This window comes from Vipera ursinii (genome assembly GCF_947247035.1).
Source record: "Vipera ursinii genome assembly, chromosome: 6".
Taxonomy (NCBI): domain Eukaryota; kingdom Metazoa; phylum Chordata; class Lepidosauria; order Squamata; family Viperidae; genus Vipera; species Vipera ursinii.
This window is the reverse complement of record NC_139515.1, coordinates 90287271-90305703: the sequence shown is the minus strand read 5'-3', so window position 1 is coordinate 90305703 and position 18433 is coordinate 90287271. Positions and strand designations below refer to the sequence as shown.

The following is an 18433-nucleotide window of genomic DNA, read 5'->3' as shown; positions in this document are numbered from 1 at the left end:
AGTGTTAGAATCCAAGTCTTGGATTCACTGGAGTTAAGCCCGCAGCTGATGACTGTTGGGAGGCAGAGCAGGACGAGACCCGTCCTCTAGTGCTACACTTGAAGAAGCGCCCCCCTATAACTGCCCTACCGGCAATGGGCAGGCAACATACGGGGCAGAAGAGGCCCTACTGGTGTCACTCCGGAAGCTGACCCTCTACGTACGGCTGAAAACAAGAAGGAGAAAAACAATTGTTAATGTGTTAGGGATGGTTTGTGTGGTGTAGGTTGGACCTATCTCGAGAAATGGTAGTCCGACAATATATAGTCATAGGTGTAATGTGTCTGGCATTAGTGATCTTAATTATTTTGATTGTAACCTGCTGCATTGGAAACCTTTTCTTCTGGAATCACCCCACACCCAAAGTAACAAGTGTTGCACCTAAAATCACTAAGTGTGACCAAGGAAAGTGTGTATCTTCTGTGGACACTTATGTTTGAAACACCCTGGGAGTGGGTTCTTTGGAGTGTATGGGAGTCTTGGGATTGTGGATACTAAATTTAGCAAATAAGACTAGGCTTTGTGATTCATCCAATACTGATACTGTCCTTTCCCAAATTCCACCTAATCCCCTCCGGGCGTGGTAACCTTGTAATTGTAATTATTCCCCTTGTTGTGACTGTGAGTGTGGAATAGAAATAATAGAAAATGACATTGACCTATTTCAGGTTGTCAACCATGAATCTCCTATGGCTATGGACACTATTTACAAGTGGCCTATTGGGTAAGAAAGCCATGGATGGTAGTCCCAAATGTTGTGAGAATGGTCAGACAGTTCCTTTCACCCTAGAGGAAGGCTCAGGGGCTGTTGAAGAACCTGAAGGGACAAGTAAAGCCCAGGCTTTGGGGCCACTGGAGATACTCTGCAAAGAGGGACCGGAGCAAACCCACTCCTGGTCTTATTTCCCAGTGGGGAGTGCACCCCAGGCCAACCCCAGCTCCTAAACCAAAGCGTGTTATTCCTAGACTAAAACCAGGTTTGGAGCAATGAGTATAATCATAGATTTCATGCCTTTTCCATGAGTATGGCAGTGTGTTTGGAAGAGGATGGAGTCTTTTTCTTGTGTGGAGAAAATGTGTATGTATGTTTGCCTACTACTTAGACTGGAACTTGTACTCTGGTACACCTCTTCCCAAAGATGGGTGTTGTTAATGGGGAACAAGCCCTCCCTGTTCCTCTCATAGGACATGTGCAAAAAAGAGTACCTCTAGTGATACCCTTGTTACCTATCTGAGGAATAGGCACTGCAGTTGGAACAGGTGTGGGAGGCTTAGCCCATTCTACAACCGAGTTTAAACAGCTTTCTGAGGAATTTCAACAAAGTCTAACTCAGATTGCTGGGACCTTGGTCGAAGTACAAGACCAAATAGATTCCTTGGCAGCAGTAGTCTTGCAGAACAGGCGGGTCCTAGACCTCCTGACAGCTGAAAAAGGTGGCTTGTGTCTCTTTTTAGGAGAAGAATGCTGCTTTTACATGAATAAATCAGGAATGGTCAGAGAAGTGGCAAAGGATCTGCAAGATTAGCCAGAGACTCCAGGGAACTGACCAATGGTTCTCATAGTTACCAGGAACCGCATGGGTCAAGCAAGTGCTGTTCCTATTGCTCCGTGGAGTAGCGGGGTTAGCCTTCATCCCGTGTGTAATTCCCTTAATGAGGCAATTGGCTGTGAGATCAATGAAAGAGATAAGGATTGAAAAGGAACTGATTATGCTCGAGGGATTTTTGGAGAATGGATACACACCTGGGATTCCAAGGGAAAGAAGGGATCCGGATGGTGGAATATATGTGCGGTTTGGACTGTGGGGCTTAGAGAGAGTGCCTGAGGAGGATGAAGTCTAACTCATGGAATACTTCTTTCTTTGCTTGTCGCTATCTATCTCTATCTTGATAAGTGTCAGTTCAAAGTGTTGGTCTGCTATACTGTTCACCTATCCTAATATACAATGGTTTTGATCTTTGCTTGCTGGGGAAACTGGAATTGCTTGCTGAAATAAAGGAATATCATGGAAGGTGAGACTCCTTGTCCAAATGGAAATTGAGTCTCAACAGGGGGGAATGAGGCAGGCCATAAGGAAAATATAAATAATACATATGGATGCTGTATGTCATAAATGTGAGGTAGGACACAACAGCAAGGCATAGAGAATAATGCGGGTATTAGTTAGAAGAAGAACAAGGAAATGGAAAATGTCAAACCACACATTCACCCCTGGGGCACCTTTGAGATAGCTGTCACAGAGTTCAGTTACAGCTAACCACATATGTCTCGCTTATACTCAACCACAGACATAGCACAGGACACTTAGATGCTAGCAAGGTGCCTGTGACCATTGTGAGAAACAAGGTTGCAAGATATTTAGCTAGAATTTCGCACTGCAAAGGGGGGCTAGGGATGAGCTAGAAGGGGGCTTAGAATCCATGTAACCAATCAGAATTAATAATTTACATTTCCGTGTTCTGTGACTTTTGAAAACTATAAATGTACCTGCTTGTTTCCTGGAAAGTTGTTCAGACATTGCCTTTGCTTTCTAATCTGAACCTTTTGCGCGCAAAATAAAACAAACTTCTTTTGATTCCGAGGTCTGAATCTCTTAATTCTGCAACAATCCTGTGCTCAAAGCGGGAATTGCAGCCGCGAAAAGAAAGAAACCTTTTTAATAGGGTTTTAAATCTACAGTCTACTAGCTTGTTCATCAGAGGCGAACTCCGCCATGCCCAGAAAGTCTCCGCGAAAGGAAGTTGGAGGATGACTAAGAAGGACCGAAAGTCGGCCATGATGGAAAGGTCGTTTTTCAAAGGCCCTGAGGGACAGCGGATTTCATCGGACAGGAAGTCCGCCATGTCGAGAAGGTCTCTGTATAATGAAGTTAGGGGAATGATCAACAAGAAAGGACCGGAAGTCAGCCGTGATGGGAAGGTCGTATTTCAAAGGTTCTGGGGGACGGCCGATATCGACAGACAGGAAGACCGCCGGCCCGAGAAGGTCTCTCGGACATTACTCGTGAGGAATGAGCTGGCGGACTTGCGCGGAAGAACGATGGAAGCGGATCGTCCCTTTCGGAGGAGCATAGAGTGGCGACTGTTTGGCTGATGCTCTGCGCTTTGGGGCTTCGTTTCTTGGTGTCCCGATCCTAGGCAAAAGGAAGCTTACATAAAATCGAAAGTTGAAGTAAGGTTTATTTTTAAAAGGCTTCCTAACGCATCTACGATTAAAATGGAATATTTGTGATGTTTCAACTATTTTAAATTATTTGGGTTGCATGTGTGTGAGTACGCAAATGGGCACGCAAATTCAGACATACCCCTCCGCATGCACGCAATTCTGTCTTTTTCTGAAAACTCCCGTTACATTATCTTTAGAATATGAATAAATTAATTTTAATGCTTGGCCGTTGCAGAATGCGTATTTGTGTGCTATTGTTGTTGCATTTTGTCCTGATCCTGGGGTTTAGGCTTTAATTATTTCTATAAAATATAAATTAAAATACTCGTTGATTTTTCAACCTAATTTACTGTTATTTTGACTCCTATATATTGTACAAAATAGGATTTGGAATGAGACGTCACATTTTACGCCCTTAAGATAAATGTGTGTGCCTGGACTTCCGGTGGCGACGTGACGCCGAAGACAGCCGTTTTTAGGCTGCCCGCTCCGCAGCTGTGTTTTTCCATCGTAAACAGCGCCGATCAGCTGTTTAGATGGATTTGAAGCCCCCTCCTTGGGAGAAGAGGAGGGGGTGAGGCCCCAGGTAGGGGTTGAGCTCTCCGGGGCCGCCTGAGCTGGGAGTTTAGGCGGCTGAAGGATTGAGCCCCCCCCCCGAAGCCTGGGTTACTCCGAGCTGCGCAGCGCCCCTGCTCCGGGATTTTTGGAGCAGAGCCAGGCGTTAGCAACCACCCCTGCCAAAAGGAAATACTTTTGATTATCAAGATGCAGGCAGAGCGGTACAGGAGGTCAAGGTGATGTGGACTCTTTCTAGCTCAATGGATTTTATAGATTTAAAGTGAAAGTGCGCAATAAGTGAAAGTGGGGGAAGATGGCGGCTAAAACTTCTAAAGCTCTTCGGAGTGCGGGGTCTTCCCTGGTGCAACAGACCTCATTGCAAGCTTTGCTTCCTCCTGCACCTCCTCCGGCATTGACGCTTAAGGATTTACAAGATGCTCTTGGAAAGCATTCACAATTGATGTCTGACATGATGGATGAAAAGTTGAAAAAGCTGGAGGAGAAAATGGAGGAGAGAATGGAGAAATTGGAGAAGAAGATGGAAGAGAAGTTTAGAGCAATGAGGGTGGACATGTTGTCTATGATTGAATCTGTAGCTGAATGTGTGCAACAGCTGGATGTAAAAGTGGAGGATCTCAGTCAAAAGAACTCTACATTAGAAGCAAAGGTATTAGAAAATGAAAATATAAGGGATAAAATGGACGGAGAATTGAGCCTTGTTCAGTATCATCAGATGCAGTATGCTATTAGAATCAGGGGTTTAAAGGAGAATTGTAAAGAAGATTTAAAGCAGCTGATTTCTGAGGCTATGGAAGGGGTACTGGGCCAGCCAGCATCTGAAATTGAGGGAAATATGGACAAAATTTTTCGTGTAAATTCATGGATTGCAAGACAGAGGAAGTTACCCAGAGATGTGGTGGTCTATTTTACAAAGAGAGTAATTAGAGATGAAGTCATTCAAGCTGCTTATGATACTAAATTGGTAGTGGCTGAGCAAGAAGTCTTGGTTTTAAAAGAGATTCCTCCGAAGATTTTAAGGAGAAGGAAAGATTTTGCATTTCTAGTACAGGAACTTAAGAAATGTGATATTAAGTTTAGATGGGAGATTCCAGTTGGACTGGTGGTGACGCACGAAGGTAAAAGACATTGTCTGGTTACTGTGGCCCAGGCACGTGATTTTTATAGCAATGTGTTAAAAGCAACCCCCCCTATCATTTTTGGAAGCTGTAAAGGGATACGGCAAGGGAAAGCTTCAAGATGTTGCAGATAGACAGACAGAGGACAATGGTGTTGGAGGGGATCAAGTTACAGTCTCATCGGTTGTCGCAGGAGGCCAGAGGGTGACGCGTGCCGCCCTAAGAAGAGCGAGACGAGAGCAAGAGCAAGACCAGCAGAAAGTTATGGAATCTCCAAAGCGTACTTACAGTGAAGCTGTGGAAGGGGCACGGTCCAAAGAAGTTATGGGGGTTATGACAGACGTGCTCCAAAAGCTTTGGGGCGTCAAGATTGGTGATTAAATTTTTAAATTAGAATGTCAATGGATTAAATTTATCATAGAGGAGAAAGAAAGCTTTTTTTAATATTTAACACAATTTAAGATTGATGTTATTTGCTTGCTAGAAAAGTATATTAGGGTTATGGACTAAAAGTATGTGTTGAACTAAGAATGGGTACGCAAGCTCCTAATTAACAACAAGTTGTCTTAGAGACTGCCTAAACCTTTTTTTACTCTTTTTATTTGAACTCAAGGATGATCTGGAACTGCGAGACATTTGGCGTGATACATGCAAGAACTATTTTTGATCATAGTTTAGTTTGGTTGGAGATTATTAAGGTTAACAGAGATAGGCGCTTTTGGCGCGTAACTGAGAATTTGTTTAGAAATTAGAGAAAGGTGGGAGAATGCAAATAGTTGGTGAAAGTTTTTTTCTTTTTTTTGAAATTAATATGAATAAGGACTGGGATTAAGAAAATCTATTCTGAGTAAAGCTCTTTTTCTGTTTTCCTCTTTTTCTTTTTTACTTTATTTGTAATATTAATATTGTTTGTATTCATTTTATATGAGCTAGAGGGAGATAGAATTAATAGTTTATTGTTGATAACATAGGGGTGCTTATGTTTGTTTTTCGATTTTATACCCTGTATTTAGCTCTGGGAAGTTGGGGGGGGAGGAGGGAATGGGGGAGAGGGATAGGGAGGGATAGATAGGGGTGGGGGAGGGGGGGATTAAAGTCAAAATGTATTGTAAAACTTTTTAAATAAAAAAAAGATAAATGTGTGTGCTATATAGCCTTACTTTCCACAAATGTACTTTTCTCATTAAAGATCAAATTGTTCACTACAGGGTGGACCCTCAGCAGGTTGGGCTGGCTGGCGACAGCAGCAGAGCTGCCATCCTGGATGCCATTTCTCAGCAGTTGATGATGAGAATGGACCTGTCGCCTGTCAGGGGCCACGTGCTGCTCTACCCTTTTCTCCAAGCTCTGGACTTCAATATGCCTTCCTATCGGCAAAACCATTCTGTTCCCTTATTAATTAAAAAACCGGCTGTTCATCTTGGCTTGCTCTATCTGACAGAAACCAATGCCAGGATTGAGGAAGTTATGGGCAATGCCCACGTTCCCCAGGAGCTCAGGGTAAAGTACCAGAAATGGGTCAGCGCAGAACTCATTCCAGAGGAGTTTAAAGTCTTGGGTTACGAGCCATTTGTACCCTGTCCGTTTTCAGAAGATCTTTACCAAAGCAGCAAAAGAGCATTTGAGCCCATGTTTTCCCCACTGTCATCCGGCAGACACTGTCATCTGGCAGTTTCCAGAGACTTCCCTTCTAACGTGAGAACACGACATTTTTCAAGATGATGTCTTGCTGTACAAGAAACGGCTGGAAGAGAACGGCGTGTAGGTCAGCTGAAGGATGGATTCCACTGGATCTGCCTGCTGACCGGTTTGGGGCCCCTGGAGTCTCCCAGTACAAGGAGGAGCATGAAAAGCATAATCCAGTTCCTAGAGTGGTTCTAGACTTCCACCAGCCCCATTCCTCTGCCTTGTTTTTCCTCCCTGTGCCCCACAGATCTTGATCTGAAGAGGTGGCACCCTGTGAGTTCATCCAGTTGTCCTGCTTACCTGGCTTGAAGACTGCCCACCAACCGTTTGAAGGGGACACATCCCTCCCTCTCATAGTCCACCACTTGGGTAGCCTGGTGTCAGTGCTGGGTGTTGTGCTGTGAAAGTGTGGCTTTCCCCCTTACGCAAAGAGAGGATCTCCCAAGTGGGCGATTGAAGGGGCACAGAGGCACGGCCCGGAGAGTGGCCAGGTGTCCAACGGTTGCAGTCTTCGTCTCCCTACGGACAGGACGGTGGTCTGCGGGAGTAACAGTCTCGCGGAAAACCCAGTGCAGCATTCAGGCGACCTCTATTCCCACAGGCAGACCGAAATGAACGAAAAGGGATTGCCCCTAAAAAAGGCTCTGGAGGCCTTTGGTGCCAGTCTCTTTCACCCGCTGGCATACGTTCTCTCTCCTGGCAGGACCTCGCCTTGAACTCTGCCTTCCTGCCACTCTGCCCCCCCCCCGGAGGACTTTCCCTCCGGCAAGACTGGTGCAGAAGGACCCCTTAGGGGACCGTTCCTTGTGTCCCCCTCTTACCTTGCCTCCTTTTCTGAAACAGGTTTGCTGAGCCTCTAGAAGAGACCCTGGCGGCCGTGGAGAAACCAGCCTTCCACCCTTACCGCCCTCTCGCTCCTCTCCCCCCCCCCCCCATGGCAGCTGCTCTCCTCCCCCAAAGAGCAAGTCTGCTCAGAAGGCTTTCAAACACCCCTGAAGGAGACTTCCAGCCCCAGCATCCCTCCGCCCCCGCGCATGCGCGCTGCTCGTGGAGGTTGGCCGTTCAGGTCCGCTTTGCCCGCCGGTCTGCGTGGCCCCGCCCCCTCCGTGCGTGCGGCCTAGTCAGGGCGATGGGGCTGCGTCGGGCGCTGGGCCTCGGGGCGCGGCTGGGCCGGCTCTTCCTGCGGGGCTGGCTCGGAGGGCCTCCCCGGCCGGCCGCGCCTGCCGCCCGCTTCTCCGCCGGCCAGCCCCCGCGCCCCCCGGGGCTGCTCCTCCTGCGCCTGGCCGCGGCCCGGCTGGGCCTCCGCAGCATCCCTCTGCGGCGCCTCCCGCCGGCCCCGCGGCGCCTGGGGCTGGCCCTGGGGCTGGGGCTGGCTCTGCTGGAGCCCCCGGCGGCCGAGGAGGAGAGGCGCGCGGCCGCGGCCTGCAGGGACATCCAGGTGCGGGCCGCGTTTCTGGGCGACGCCGTTGCCGGAGCAACGGCCAGGGCCGGCGTCGTTTCCAAAGGAGAGGGGCGGGGCCGTGGGAGGGGGAAAGGGGGGGTCCAACCCCCTCCGTTTCCTCCCCCCACCCCCCCACCCCGAAATGCCCGCTGGGGTGGAATCCCAGGCCGCCCCCCAACTTCCAGCTTCCTCCGCGGCCCGCTTTTTTTTCTCCTGCTCCTGCAGGTTGTTGGTTTCACCGATATTTTTACACTTGTTTGGGTGGAATCAGCGGCTGCTGTAACCCCCGAATAGGTGCAGGGCAGGGAAAGGGGGAGGCTGTGCAAGGTTCATACCGAGTTATAACCTCTGAAGACAAACCCTGTTCCTTCCTGGCACTGATGATGTCACCTAGTTGGGTCATGAAATGTCTGAAAGGAAATGATCAAGACACACACACACACACACACACACACTCTTATACCAAGGTAGCCAAAAACCTAAAGGCGGAGCAGGCCTTAATGGCAGCAGAGGGAGACAGAAGCCATGGACAACTGATCTCAGTTGGCTGCACGGAGGAGGCCCTGCTTTTTCCCTTCTGGCAATTGCACCCAGCATTCCTTTTTGTGCTTAGAAGCCTCTGACGTGGCTGCTCTTCTTTCCAGACCATATTCCTCCCGAGGAACAAGCCTCAAAAGCACACCCTGGGATTATTCGCCCGGCGAGGCTTCAGCCTGGAAGAGTATTTCATCGGCCAGTCGATTGGCAAAGGCTGCAGCGGGGCTGTGTATGAAGCGGCCCCTCCTGCCACCCCCGCCGTAGAGGGAGACCGGGTGCTCAAGCAGAGGCCTGGCGATGGGGGCGCTTCGGACGTCCAGGGTGCAGCAGAGGCCAAGGGCTGGAAGGAAGGATTTCCGTTGGCTATCAAAATGATGTGGAATATTTCGGTAGGGAACTGGCCTGGCTGGCTTTCCTGGCTGAAAGTAAATATTTGCTGTTAGAGAGCCAGTTTGATTTAGTGGCATCAGGCTCTAGAAACCAGGAGATGGTGAGTTCTAGTTCCACCTATGAAAGCTGGCTGGGTGACTGGCCCTGTCACCAGGAGACTGGGAATTCTAGCCCCATGAAAGCTGACTGGGTGACTTTAGGCCAGTGTCTCTCTCTCAGCCATCCCACCTCACAGGGCTGTGGTGGGCAAAATAAGAGGAGGAAGGTAGGTTATTTTTAAAAATAACAAAGGGACATAAATACATTAAAATTAACAGTGTCTTTATTTGATTCTGGCTTTTCCAGGCTGGTTCTTCTAGCGAATGCATCCTGACCAGCATGTCTCAAGAACTTGTCCCAGCCAGCGGACGGGCCCTTTCTGGGGAATTTGGAGGAGTTGCCAGGCCCAGGTAGGCCTTACCAATTCTGGTGGGCTTGACAGGTGGAGAACAGTTTATAGGCACAGAAAATAGCAAAAGAGAAGAGGTTATCGCTCCTCCTGTTCAACATCTATATGAAGCCGCTAGGAGAGATCATCCGTGGCTTCGGGGTGAAGTATCATCAATATGCTGATGATACCCAGCTTTTCATCTCCACCCCGAACCAACCCAGTGATGCCTTCGATGTGATGTCCCGTTGCCTGGAAGCGGTACAGATTTGGATGGGAAAACAGGCTTCGGCTCAACCCGGCCAAGACTGAGTGGCTTTACGTATCGTCATCTCGTTTAGTCCAAGAGGTTCCATCTTTGATTATAGGAGGAGAGATGTTACCTCCCGTTGATAGAGCACGCAATCTGGGCATCCTCCTAGATTCACAACTCAATTTTGAAGATCATATTGGAGTCGTAGCTAGGGGGGCATTTGCCCAGATTCGCCTAGTATACCAATTGCGCCCCTTTCTGGACCGAGATGCCCTATGTACAGTCACCCACGCACTCGTTACCTCCCGTATAGACTACTTCAATGCTCTCTACATGGGGCTGCCCTTGAAAACCACCCGGAGGCTTCAGCTGGTGCAGAATGCGGCTGCACGGGTAGTGATGGGAGCTCCCCGATACTCCCATATAACACCTCTGTTCCATGAGCTGCATTGGTTACCGGTTGCCCTCCAGGTGAGATTTAAGGTGCTGGTACTTACCTTTAAAGCCCTACATGGCTTAGGCCCGGGATACTTGCAGGACCATCTGCAACCGGGAACGAATTCCCATCGCCCAGTACGCTCACACAGAGAAGGCCTCCTCAGGGTACTATCGGCTAGACAATGTCGGCTGGCGAACCCCAGGGGAAGGGCCTTCTCTGTGGGAGCGCCAGTCTTATGGAATCAGCTCCCCCCTGAGCTTCGGATGGCCCAAGATCTCCAGTCCTTTTGCCGCGGCCTCAAAACACTCCTTTTCAACCTGGCTGACCTGGACTGACAGGCATTTTAATTATGTTTACAATTTTTAATTTATTTTTTAATTTTAATTTATTGCACCGATGACTTTAATTTTAATTCTATCTTAATTTCTGTACTTATTATATGTTATTGTTGTTAGCCGCCCTGAGTCCTTCGGGAGATAGGGCGGGATATAAGTCCCATTAATAAATAAATAAATAAAATAAATATAGTTTTGCAACTCAACCTAGCAGCATCAGAGAAGACGAGCCGTCTCTCACGTTGGCAGTGTTGTGATTGTCATCTTGAAACAGGAAGCACCTCTTTGGGAAGAAGTGGCTGAAACCTCACCCCAACATCATCCAGGTGATTCGGGCTTTCACATCTCAGGTCCCGCTGCTGCCAGGTGCCACGGTGGACTATCCGGACGTCCTGCCTTCCACCTTGAACCCCTCCGGAATTGGGCACAGCCACACCCTCTTCCTGGTGATGAAGAAGTAAGCAAATAGATATCACAAAATGGGTCCTTTGGCGCTCTGACCTAGGGGGCTTACCTCGGGAGCCCTCAGGGTGGAAAAGCAGGATACAGATGAAATGAAGAATAAGAACTTTACGACAGGGAAATGAGGAGCTTTGTCCTCAAGGACCAGTTCCACAGCTTGTGGGGGGTGGCATCCCTAAAAGGTTCAACAAGTCACCCTGAATGTTCAGCACCCTGGACAGAGCCCAGAAAATAGCTCTCTTTCTCTGCCATTGTCATTAAAACAGGCCTTGGTTGCCTGGCTTCTGAACGGGCCCCACACACGGGGCCAGTGCAGGACCTGCACGTTGGTTTCACAGAGCGAACCCAATTCAGCTGTGGCTGCCTTCCTCTCCCTTGCTCTGCTCAGCTACCCGTGCACGTTGCGGCAGTACCTTTCTGAGGGGTGCCCGGACCCTCATGTGGGGGCCGTGATGATCTTGCAGTTGCTGGAAGGGGTGGACCACCTGGTCCGGCAGGGAGTCGCTCACCGAGATCTGAAATCAGACAACATCCTGGTGGAATTTGACTCGGGTGCGTTGCATTTTGTAACCGATTTACATGGGACCCTGGGAGGTTTCTGTTCCCTGCTGACACTGAAGAAGTTAAAGCGTGTTCTGCTGCGGTCTCTCCCCAGGCCCTTTTTCTGGGAGGGAAAAACAGCTGTGGGTGTTTACTCAGCCGTGGTCCTCTCTCCACTTCCTCCCCGTTGTCCTTGCAGCAGGGTGCCCAGGGCTGGTCATCACCGACTTCGGGTGCTGTTTGGCCGACAAAACGCTGGGCCTGAAGCTGCCCTTCCCCAGCTGGTATGTGGATCGCGGGGGCAACACCTGCCTGATGGCACCTGAGGTAGGTTTTGGGGAGAGGGACCGCCTCTGGGTGCCCCAGAAGGAGCCCGTCCAATGCTCTCTTTTTTTCTGAGTAAAGGGGCTGTAAAAATAGGGAAGAGAAGACTGTCGCTTTAAGGAATGAAAAGGGAAACAAAGTAAAACTAAGATTTATACAAAAGCATGCAAGCGATTTTAATTTGAAGTCTAGAAACGTTAAAGCTTCGTGCTAAATATTTCTACCCCAACACACATTTTGTACCGATAGAGGATGGTGAACCAGAAGAAACCTCCTTACCTTCTCCTAAATCTGAGCCAGGACTTGAATGGCCCAAATTGACTGTTAGGCAGGAAAGAGGCAACGCTGTGAATTAAAAGTCAGCCGCCCCCACGTTGGTCCCGTGGCTCACTCCTCCCCCTTTCTAAAAGCCTTCCCCTCCCCCCCTCCCCAGGTGGTCACGGCCGTGCCAGGCCCAGGCGTGGTGATCGATTACAGCAAGGCAGACGTCTGGGCGGTGGGGGCCCTGGCCTACGAGATCCTGGGGCCCGGAAACCCCTTCTACGGCCAAGGGGGGGCCGCCCTGGACAGCCGCAGCTACCGGGAGGAGGAGCTGCCCCCCGTGCCCGCACCAGCAGCCCCGGAAGTGAAGGAGCTGGTTGCGAGGCTCCTGAGGCGGAACCCTGCCAAGGTGAGGACGGCGCGTCTGTCGTGGTGCCATGATGTCAGCCACCATGAGAGCCAGAAACTTGAATCCTCTTTCTAAAAGCTTCCTGCCTCGGATTCCCTGTGGCCAAGGGGTGGAGTTCCCCAAAGGGATTTCTGAGGAGTCAGTGTGGAGGAGCTCAGCCACCAGTGCCCGGTGGGCTCAGGGATTCGGCTCGTCCTGGGCTGACCTGTCCACCGCTGCTTCCTTTCCAGAGGCCCTCGGCCCGAGTGGCGGCCAACGTCCTGCACCTGAGGCTCTGGGGCGGAGAGGCTCTCGGCCAGGCGGGCCTCCCTCTCCGCCAGCTGGTGGCCTGGCTACTTCGACAGTCGGCTGCCGCATTGCTGACCGACCGGCTGGGCGGCGCCCAAGGGGTCGAGTCCCGCTTGAAGAGAGGCTTCCTGGCCAACCTGGACTACGAGGACCTCTGCGAGGCGGCCGCCCTGCTCTGCTCCTGGAGCGGGGGGGCGGCTTAGCCTGCCCCCTCAGTAAAAGCACCCCCGCTGATTCAGGCCTCCTGTCATTGTGGGCCCTGTGTGTGTGTGTGTGTGTGTGTGTGTAAGCAGCTTCCAGGTTGTGCTGTAGCACAAAGGAGGGGGAGGGTTCAGCTGTGGAAACTGACATTGTCTCCCTCAGATCCATCCAGCTGCTGGTTGTTGCCGTGATGAGGCTGGTCTGGGGCCTCTTTTGGGGTGACCCATGGTCTGGTGGGACCTCAGCTGTGGTCTCCAGAATGCGGGGTCCTCCCTTGGCTTCCTAGCTTCCTGCTTGGAGTAGCGTTTGACAAGCGGGGTTTTGAGCTGCCCATTATTTAAAACCCCTTGCTTGCATGTTTGACCCTAGAGGGAAGTTGTAAAACAGAGCAAAATGCTGGAACCCCAAAATGGTGGATGAACCATCATTTAATTGTTGAATTGAAACCAGGTGAGTTAAATATCATCCTCACCTGCTTCATTGCGATTCTGTTTTTCCCCCCCCCCAGTAGAACCAATTTGTGGAAGTATGGAAAGATTCGAACCCACCGCCCAAATAGTCATGTCCTCCAAGTGCAAGCCCACCAGTTCCTTACTTCGTTGCTGGTGGCGCTTTAACAGAGGCCAGGAATTCCCCTGAAAACCCCTTCGGCCAGTTCAAAGGGGCTCCAGCTTCCCCTGTTGAATGGCGCTTGTCTGAGGTAGCACATCTGCCCGCTTGGGAGAGCAGCAGCCTCAGCTTTGGGAAGGCGTTAGGTGGGGGCCTCCCCTGGGACACAGGCGCCTCCTGGAGGCCCCAAGGGAGAAGAGGGGGAGCCACTGATTTTTTGGGGGGGGCTCAGTGTGGAAGGGAGAGCCCCCCCACCTCTTAATTGTGACAGGCAGTGTGGAAAAGCCTGCCCCCCCTTCGCAAATCCAAAATCAGAGAGCGGTTCCATCTTGTATGCTTGGCTGTGCCCGGGGTGCCTTCCTTAGTGGTGTAGTTTGTTAGAGGTGGAGCTGCTTGTTTGGTTGTGCAAATAAATTGCATTCACATTTGTGGAGTTGAGTGTGTTTGGTGCTTGTGGGGGGAGGTTGTTCCTGTGGTTTAAAGGCATGTTTTAAGTTTATTTTGCTGGAAATCCATGATAAATCCTTTCTTTCTTTCTTTCTTTCTTTCTTTCTTTCTTTCTTTCTTTCTTTCTTTCTTTCTTTCTTTCTTTCTTTCTTTCTTTTCTCTTCTTTTTGATGATGTGCTTAATGATGAATGCAGAAGACAAAATCAGGTGATCAGGTTCCTAGGCCTGAATGTTTTCAAGTTGGCTGGCTGCAGGTCCTCAAGGTGGAAGCGAAACAGGGCCGGGAAGCCTTGGGCCCCAGCCGTGCCAGCGGGGCCCCCTGAATCGCACCCTCCTTTGTCTTTCACCGCCTGGCCCTCCTTGGCCCGGGCTCAGCCTGCCTGCCGTGGGTTTTGGGGGTGAGGGGTGGGGGGTCTGTTTGGTCCTGGGAAACTTAGTTGGCCATTTTCCTGCAAGGAAGAGAAACAGCCAAGGGCCAAGCACAGACACACACACACGCACACAAAATCTCTCCCCCATGGAGGGGGCCTCCTCCCTAGCTGGGGGTGTTCGTTGGGCGGGAGCACCTGGGCAGGTCTTTCCAGGGCAGAGCAGAAGGAGGGAAGCTACGTTTTCCTGGAGCTGAATTTGCTGAACCGGCTCCTCCGTGTCTTTCCTCCCTGCGGTGGTGATGCCGATTCCTCTCCTTCCTGGTCGCAAAGGCCGCTCGGGATTCCTCAGATGGTGTCTTTTGAGAGAGTCACCTCTCCACAAATGCAGAAAAATCTGACTGGCTGGCCTTTTGCAGGCGAGGAAGCGGTCAGAATGGCCTTTCCTTTCAAGGTGGAGCGGCCCATGTTTACTGCAGTCCGGATGCATCATGTATCTTTAAACTGTTTTCTTAGGTGGCTTTTTAAAGTGTCCTGTGGCCAAAGGAGGAAATGGAAGCGCGTACTTGAGGGACGCCTCAGCTGGCCACGTGCCAGGCGTGGGCGGGTATATATTTCCCTGCCCCATGGTTGGCAGGAGGTCATGACTCCTGCCCTTTGGCTGCTGGAGCAGGGAGGGAGGGAGGGGCAGGCTGGCACTTCTCCCTGGCAGCTGCCAAGGCTCTTCTCGGTTGCAGCTGCTGAGTGGCGGCATGGCTGGTCGTCTTGCCCCAGGGGGCCGAGGTTTGCTCCCAGCCTTATGTCAGGGTGTCCGGCGCCTGGCACCGGCTCTGCGCTCCTGCTGCAGCCAGACCCACCCGGCCCTCCACCAGGGCATCACCTGCAGGACTCCTGGGGGCTCCTTCCTGCATGGCAGGAGGCTGCCCTGCCCTCGCCAGGCGTCAGGCTCTGCCTTCAATGTGCCCCCCAGCGCCGAGGACACGGCCAGGCTGGTGGGCGTCTGCTCCATGTTCAAGCTGCCCATGCAGGATTCGGCCGACGGGCTGGATGTGGCCTTTGTGGGCATCCCTCTTGACATCGGCACCTCCAACCGCCCTGGGGCCAGGTAGGGGGGCCCCTTCTTGGAGAGTGGGGGGTAAGGCCTGTCCAGCAGCCCAGGATTGGGGGAGGCAGCAGTCTGCCACTTGTGCAGGAAAAATCCTGCATCAAATTAACATTGCTTGGGCTTAATTCACCAGGCTTGCTTATTTGATCATTTGGTTCTTTGAAACCTGCTGGAGCAGGAAATTCTCGAGAGCTGGTGGGCCTGATCCACCGAGCCACAAACCGGGGCCTTTAGTGCTCTTGAGCCCAACCAGGCGGGCCATTACTGGGGCTGTTTGAGGCCAGGGAGGTGGCCTTGGGGGGTGTTTGTGGGGGGGAATGTGCCAAGCAAGCTGCTTCTCCAGATTTGGCCCTCTTCACCTCCGTGCTGAGTCGGTCATGGTGCGCCGTTTCAACCCCGCCACCGGGGCAGACCCCTACCACTCGCTCCAGGTGGCCGACATCGGGGACGTGGGCATCAACCTCTATGACCTGAAGGACAGCTGCAGGAGAATCCGGGAAGCCTATCAGAGGATCGTGGCGGGGGGCTGCATCCCCCTCACACTGGGTAAGCCAAGCAGGAGGAGGGCGGTGGGCTTGGCCTGTGCTAAACAAAGGGGTTCTGCCTCCTGTCCATCACTCCCGTCAAGTGGCAGGCAGTTCAACAGATATCTGCCCAAGGAAAGGAAGGGGTTGTTATTCACACGCTGTTTTTGGATTCTGCAGGCGGAGACCACACGATAACCTACCCCATCCTGCAGGCCTTGGCAGAGAAGTGAGTCCAAGGTGCAGTTTGGGACAGATAAGTCCGTTTTGGGATTCTTATTTGTCTTGTTGATTGGAAAGTATCCAGAATCCCACTGCAAAGAGGATGGCAACAGGGATCTCTGTGCAAACTGTGGAGGGGGCTGAACTGGAACAAACACATTGACCCCCTCCCCCTCCCCTTGAAGGTTCTAATTTTAGGCTGGCATACTCTGCCGCCCAGGCCAAGTATGTGGCTGGTTCACACTGGAGTTACACAACCCCCTGGAGAAAACATTAACTAATCCATGATTAATTTAAGAGCCCTCCCTGAAAAACAGAGCGGCTGCATTCACACAAGCTTGATTGCTTCCAGTCCTGGCTCTTTCTTGTCATGGTGGCCAAGTGTGTTGTGCGAACTGCCCATTTGAGAGTGGAGGATTCAGGGATTTGGAGAAATTGAAGAAGTGGCCCCTGCAGGGACCAGCTTAAGAGGCTATGTGAAGCCAGCCGGTCGTGGCAGACTATCCTCCAGGCACCGACCAGCCTTGCCCTCCTCCCCGCAGGCATGGCCCGGTAGCACTGGTCCACGTGGATGCCCACACCGACACAGGTGACCAAGCGCTGGGGGAGCGGATCTATCACGGCACCCCATTCCGGCGCTGCGTGGAGGAGGGGCTGCTGGACTCCCGGCGTGTCGTTCAGATCGGGATCCGGGGCTCCTCCTACTCCCCGGATCCATACAGGTTTTCCAGGGATCAGGTGAGCCCTGCCACCCCCGTGGGGGATCTCTTCTTTCTAGCTGATCCAGATTTCTGGAGCCAAAGCAAAACGGGCACCTGAGATGGCTTGAGACTGCTGGGAGGGGGTGATGAAATATAGGGGAAGGGTCCTTGAAGACCTCCATGAAGCCAGCTCCCCCTTTTCACTTATGCCAAAGGTAAAGGCGACCCTTGTCCACTCGCAAAGCCACCCTTTAAATTAACGGGGACTTTCTATTGGGGGGGAGGAATCCCAATGCTCCCTGGGGCTGGGAGGACCCCCGTGCCCTTCCCAACTAAGACGTCCCCTCCGACCCCTCCGCAGGGCTTCCGGGTGGTGCTGGCGGAGGACTGCTGGATGAAGTCGCTGGCCCCTCTGATGGCCGAGGTGAGGGCGCAGGTGGGGGATCGGCCGCTCTACCTCAGCTTCGACATCGACGCGCTGGACCCAGCCTTCGCTCCCGGCACGGGGACTCCCGAGATGGCAGGCCTCACCCCAGCCCAGGTCAGCCAACTGCTTTCATTTGGGCACCTGCCCTGAGACCCCCGGGGGGCCCTTGTCCTGGCGGCCTCTCCGCCTGCCCACTTGCTCATTCTGGCTCCCCCCACCAGGCTCTGGAGATCATCCGAGGCTGCCAAGGGCTGCGCGTCGTGGGGGGGGACCTGGTGGAAGTGGCCCCCGTGTACGATCTTTCCGGTAAAGGGGCTGGGGAGGGAGGGAGGACCAGGCTTCTACTCCCCGAATGTCAGATTCAGTGCCCAGGGCGGCCCCTCACATGCCCTGGCACCCTTGAGCTTGGGGGAGCCTCCCAACCCGTCCGTTCCTGCCCCATTTCACAGGGTGGCAGGCTGAGGCTGAGGTCATTTGGGGGTTCCCATCCTTCTTTCCTTTCACCCAAAGGTTGGCCCCTTGGGGGAGGGGCTTCAGAGATGCTCAGTGCCCAGAAAACCACCCTCTGTGGACTCCTTTGCATCCACTTTCTTTTTGATAAACTAAATTGGTAATTGTGCCAGCAAAATGCCCCCCCCCGGGCCTCCCCTCTTGCTGAAATGCCTACTACTCTCTGCCTGCAGGCAACACGGCCCTCCTGGGTGCAAACCTCCTCTTTGAGATGCTGTGCGCCCTCCCTGGGGTGAAGAGGAGCCCCCTCCCCAAAAAGTCTGACTCCACGCTCTGAGAATAAAAGGGTGCCCCCCCACCTCTGGGATCTTGGCTTTACAATATCTGCACCAGGCACTCTTGGAGACATGTAGGATCGACAGCACCCCCCCTCTCCCCGATTCTCTTCTGGTTTTGGAGTACTGCAGTACTGGCAGGAGGCTGCTGCAGTACTGGCAGGAGGCCGGCTCCTGAGGCTGGTCTGCGACTCCTCCGTTTAGGGGGAGAGACTGGAGACCCATCAGCCTTGTTGAGAGGAAGATTGGAACCCAGATCCCTGGAAGAAAGCCCGTTGCCCTTTAATTCCCCCCCTCCGCTAAATGACTGTCTTGTAGCCAGACATTAAAATAAGTTTATTTCAGCTTCAAA

The 18433-nt window shown here is 52.1% G+C and overlaps 2 protein-coding genes and 1 pseudogene across 4 annotated transcripts; all 3 read left to right on the top strand.

Moving 5' to 3' along the window:
- The first annotated feature begins 2881 nt into the window (after window positions 1-2881).
- On the top strand, window positions 2882-7388 carry LOC310642040 (arylacetamide deacetylase-like 3; annotated as a pseudogene). The gene is made up of 2 exons: window positions 2882-3123; window positions 6108-7388. The product of its transcript is annotated as an arylacetamide deacetylase-like 3 (transcript).
- A 294-nt stretch (window positions 7389-7682) lies between these two features.
- Window positions 7683-12925, top strand: PINK1 (PTEN induced kinase 1). Of its 2 annotated transcripts, none has more exons than XM_083366427.1 (8): window positions 7683-8023; window positions 8671-8952; window positions 9299-9402; window positions 10682-10864; window positions 11258-11421; window positions 11612-11736; window positions 12167-12403; window positions 12634-12925. In XM_083366427.1, exons 1-8 carry the CDS (start codon window positions 7715-7717, stop codon window positions 12892-12894), a joined length of 1665 nt encoding a protein of 554 aa, XP_083222553.1. In that variant the 5' UTR covers window positions 7683-7714; the 3' UTR covers window positions 12895-12925. The 2 variants fall into 2 exon arrangements, with proteins under 2 accessions (XP_083222553.1, XP_083222552.1); XM_083366426.1 differs by having other exon boundaries at window positions 7684-8023; window positions 11609-11736.
- A 2093-nt stretch (window positions 12926-15018) lies between these two features.
- On the top strand, window positions 15019-18433 carry AGMAT (agmatinase (putative)). Its single transcript, XM_083365433.1, has 7 exons — window positions 15019-15422; window positions 15766-15968; window positions 16127-16175; window positions 16711-16906; window positions 17231-17410; window positions 17518-17602; window positions 17980-18433. The coding sequence occupies exons 1-7, from the start codon at window positions 15070-15072 to the stop codon at window positions 18081-18083; spliced, it is 1170 nt and encodes a 389-aa protein (XP_083221559.1). The 5' UTR covers window positions 15019-15069; the 3' UTR covers window positions 18084-18433.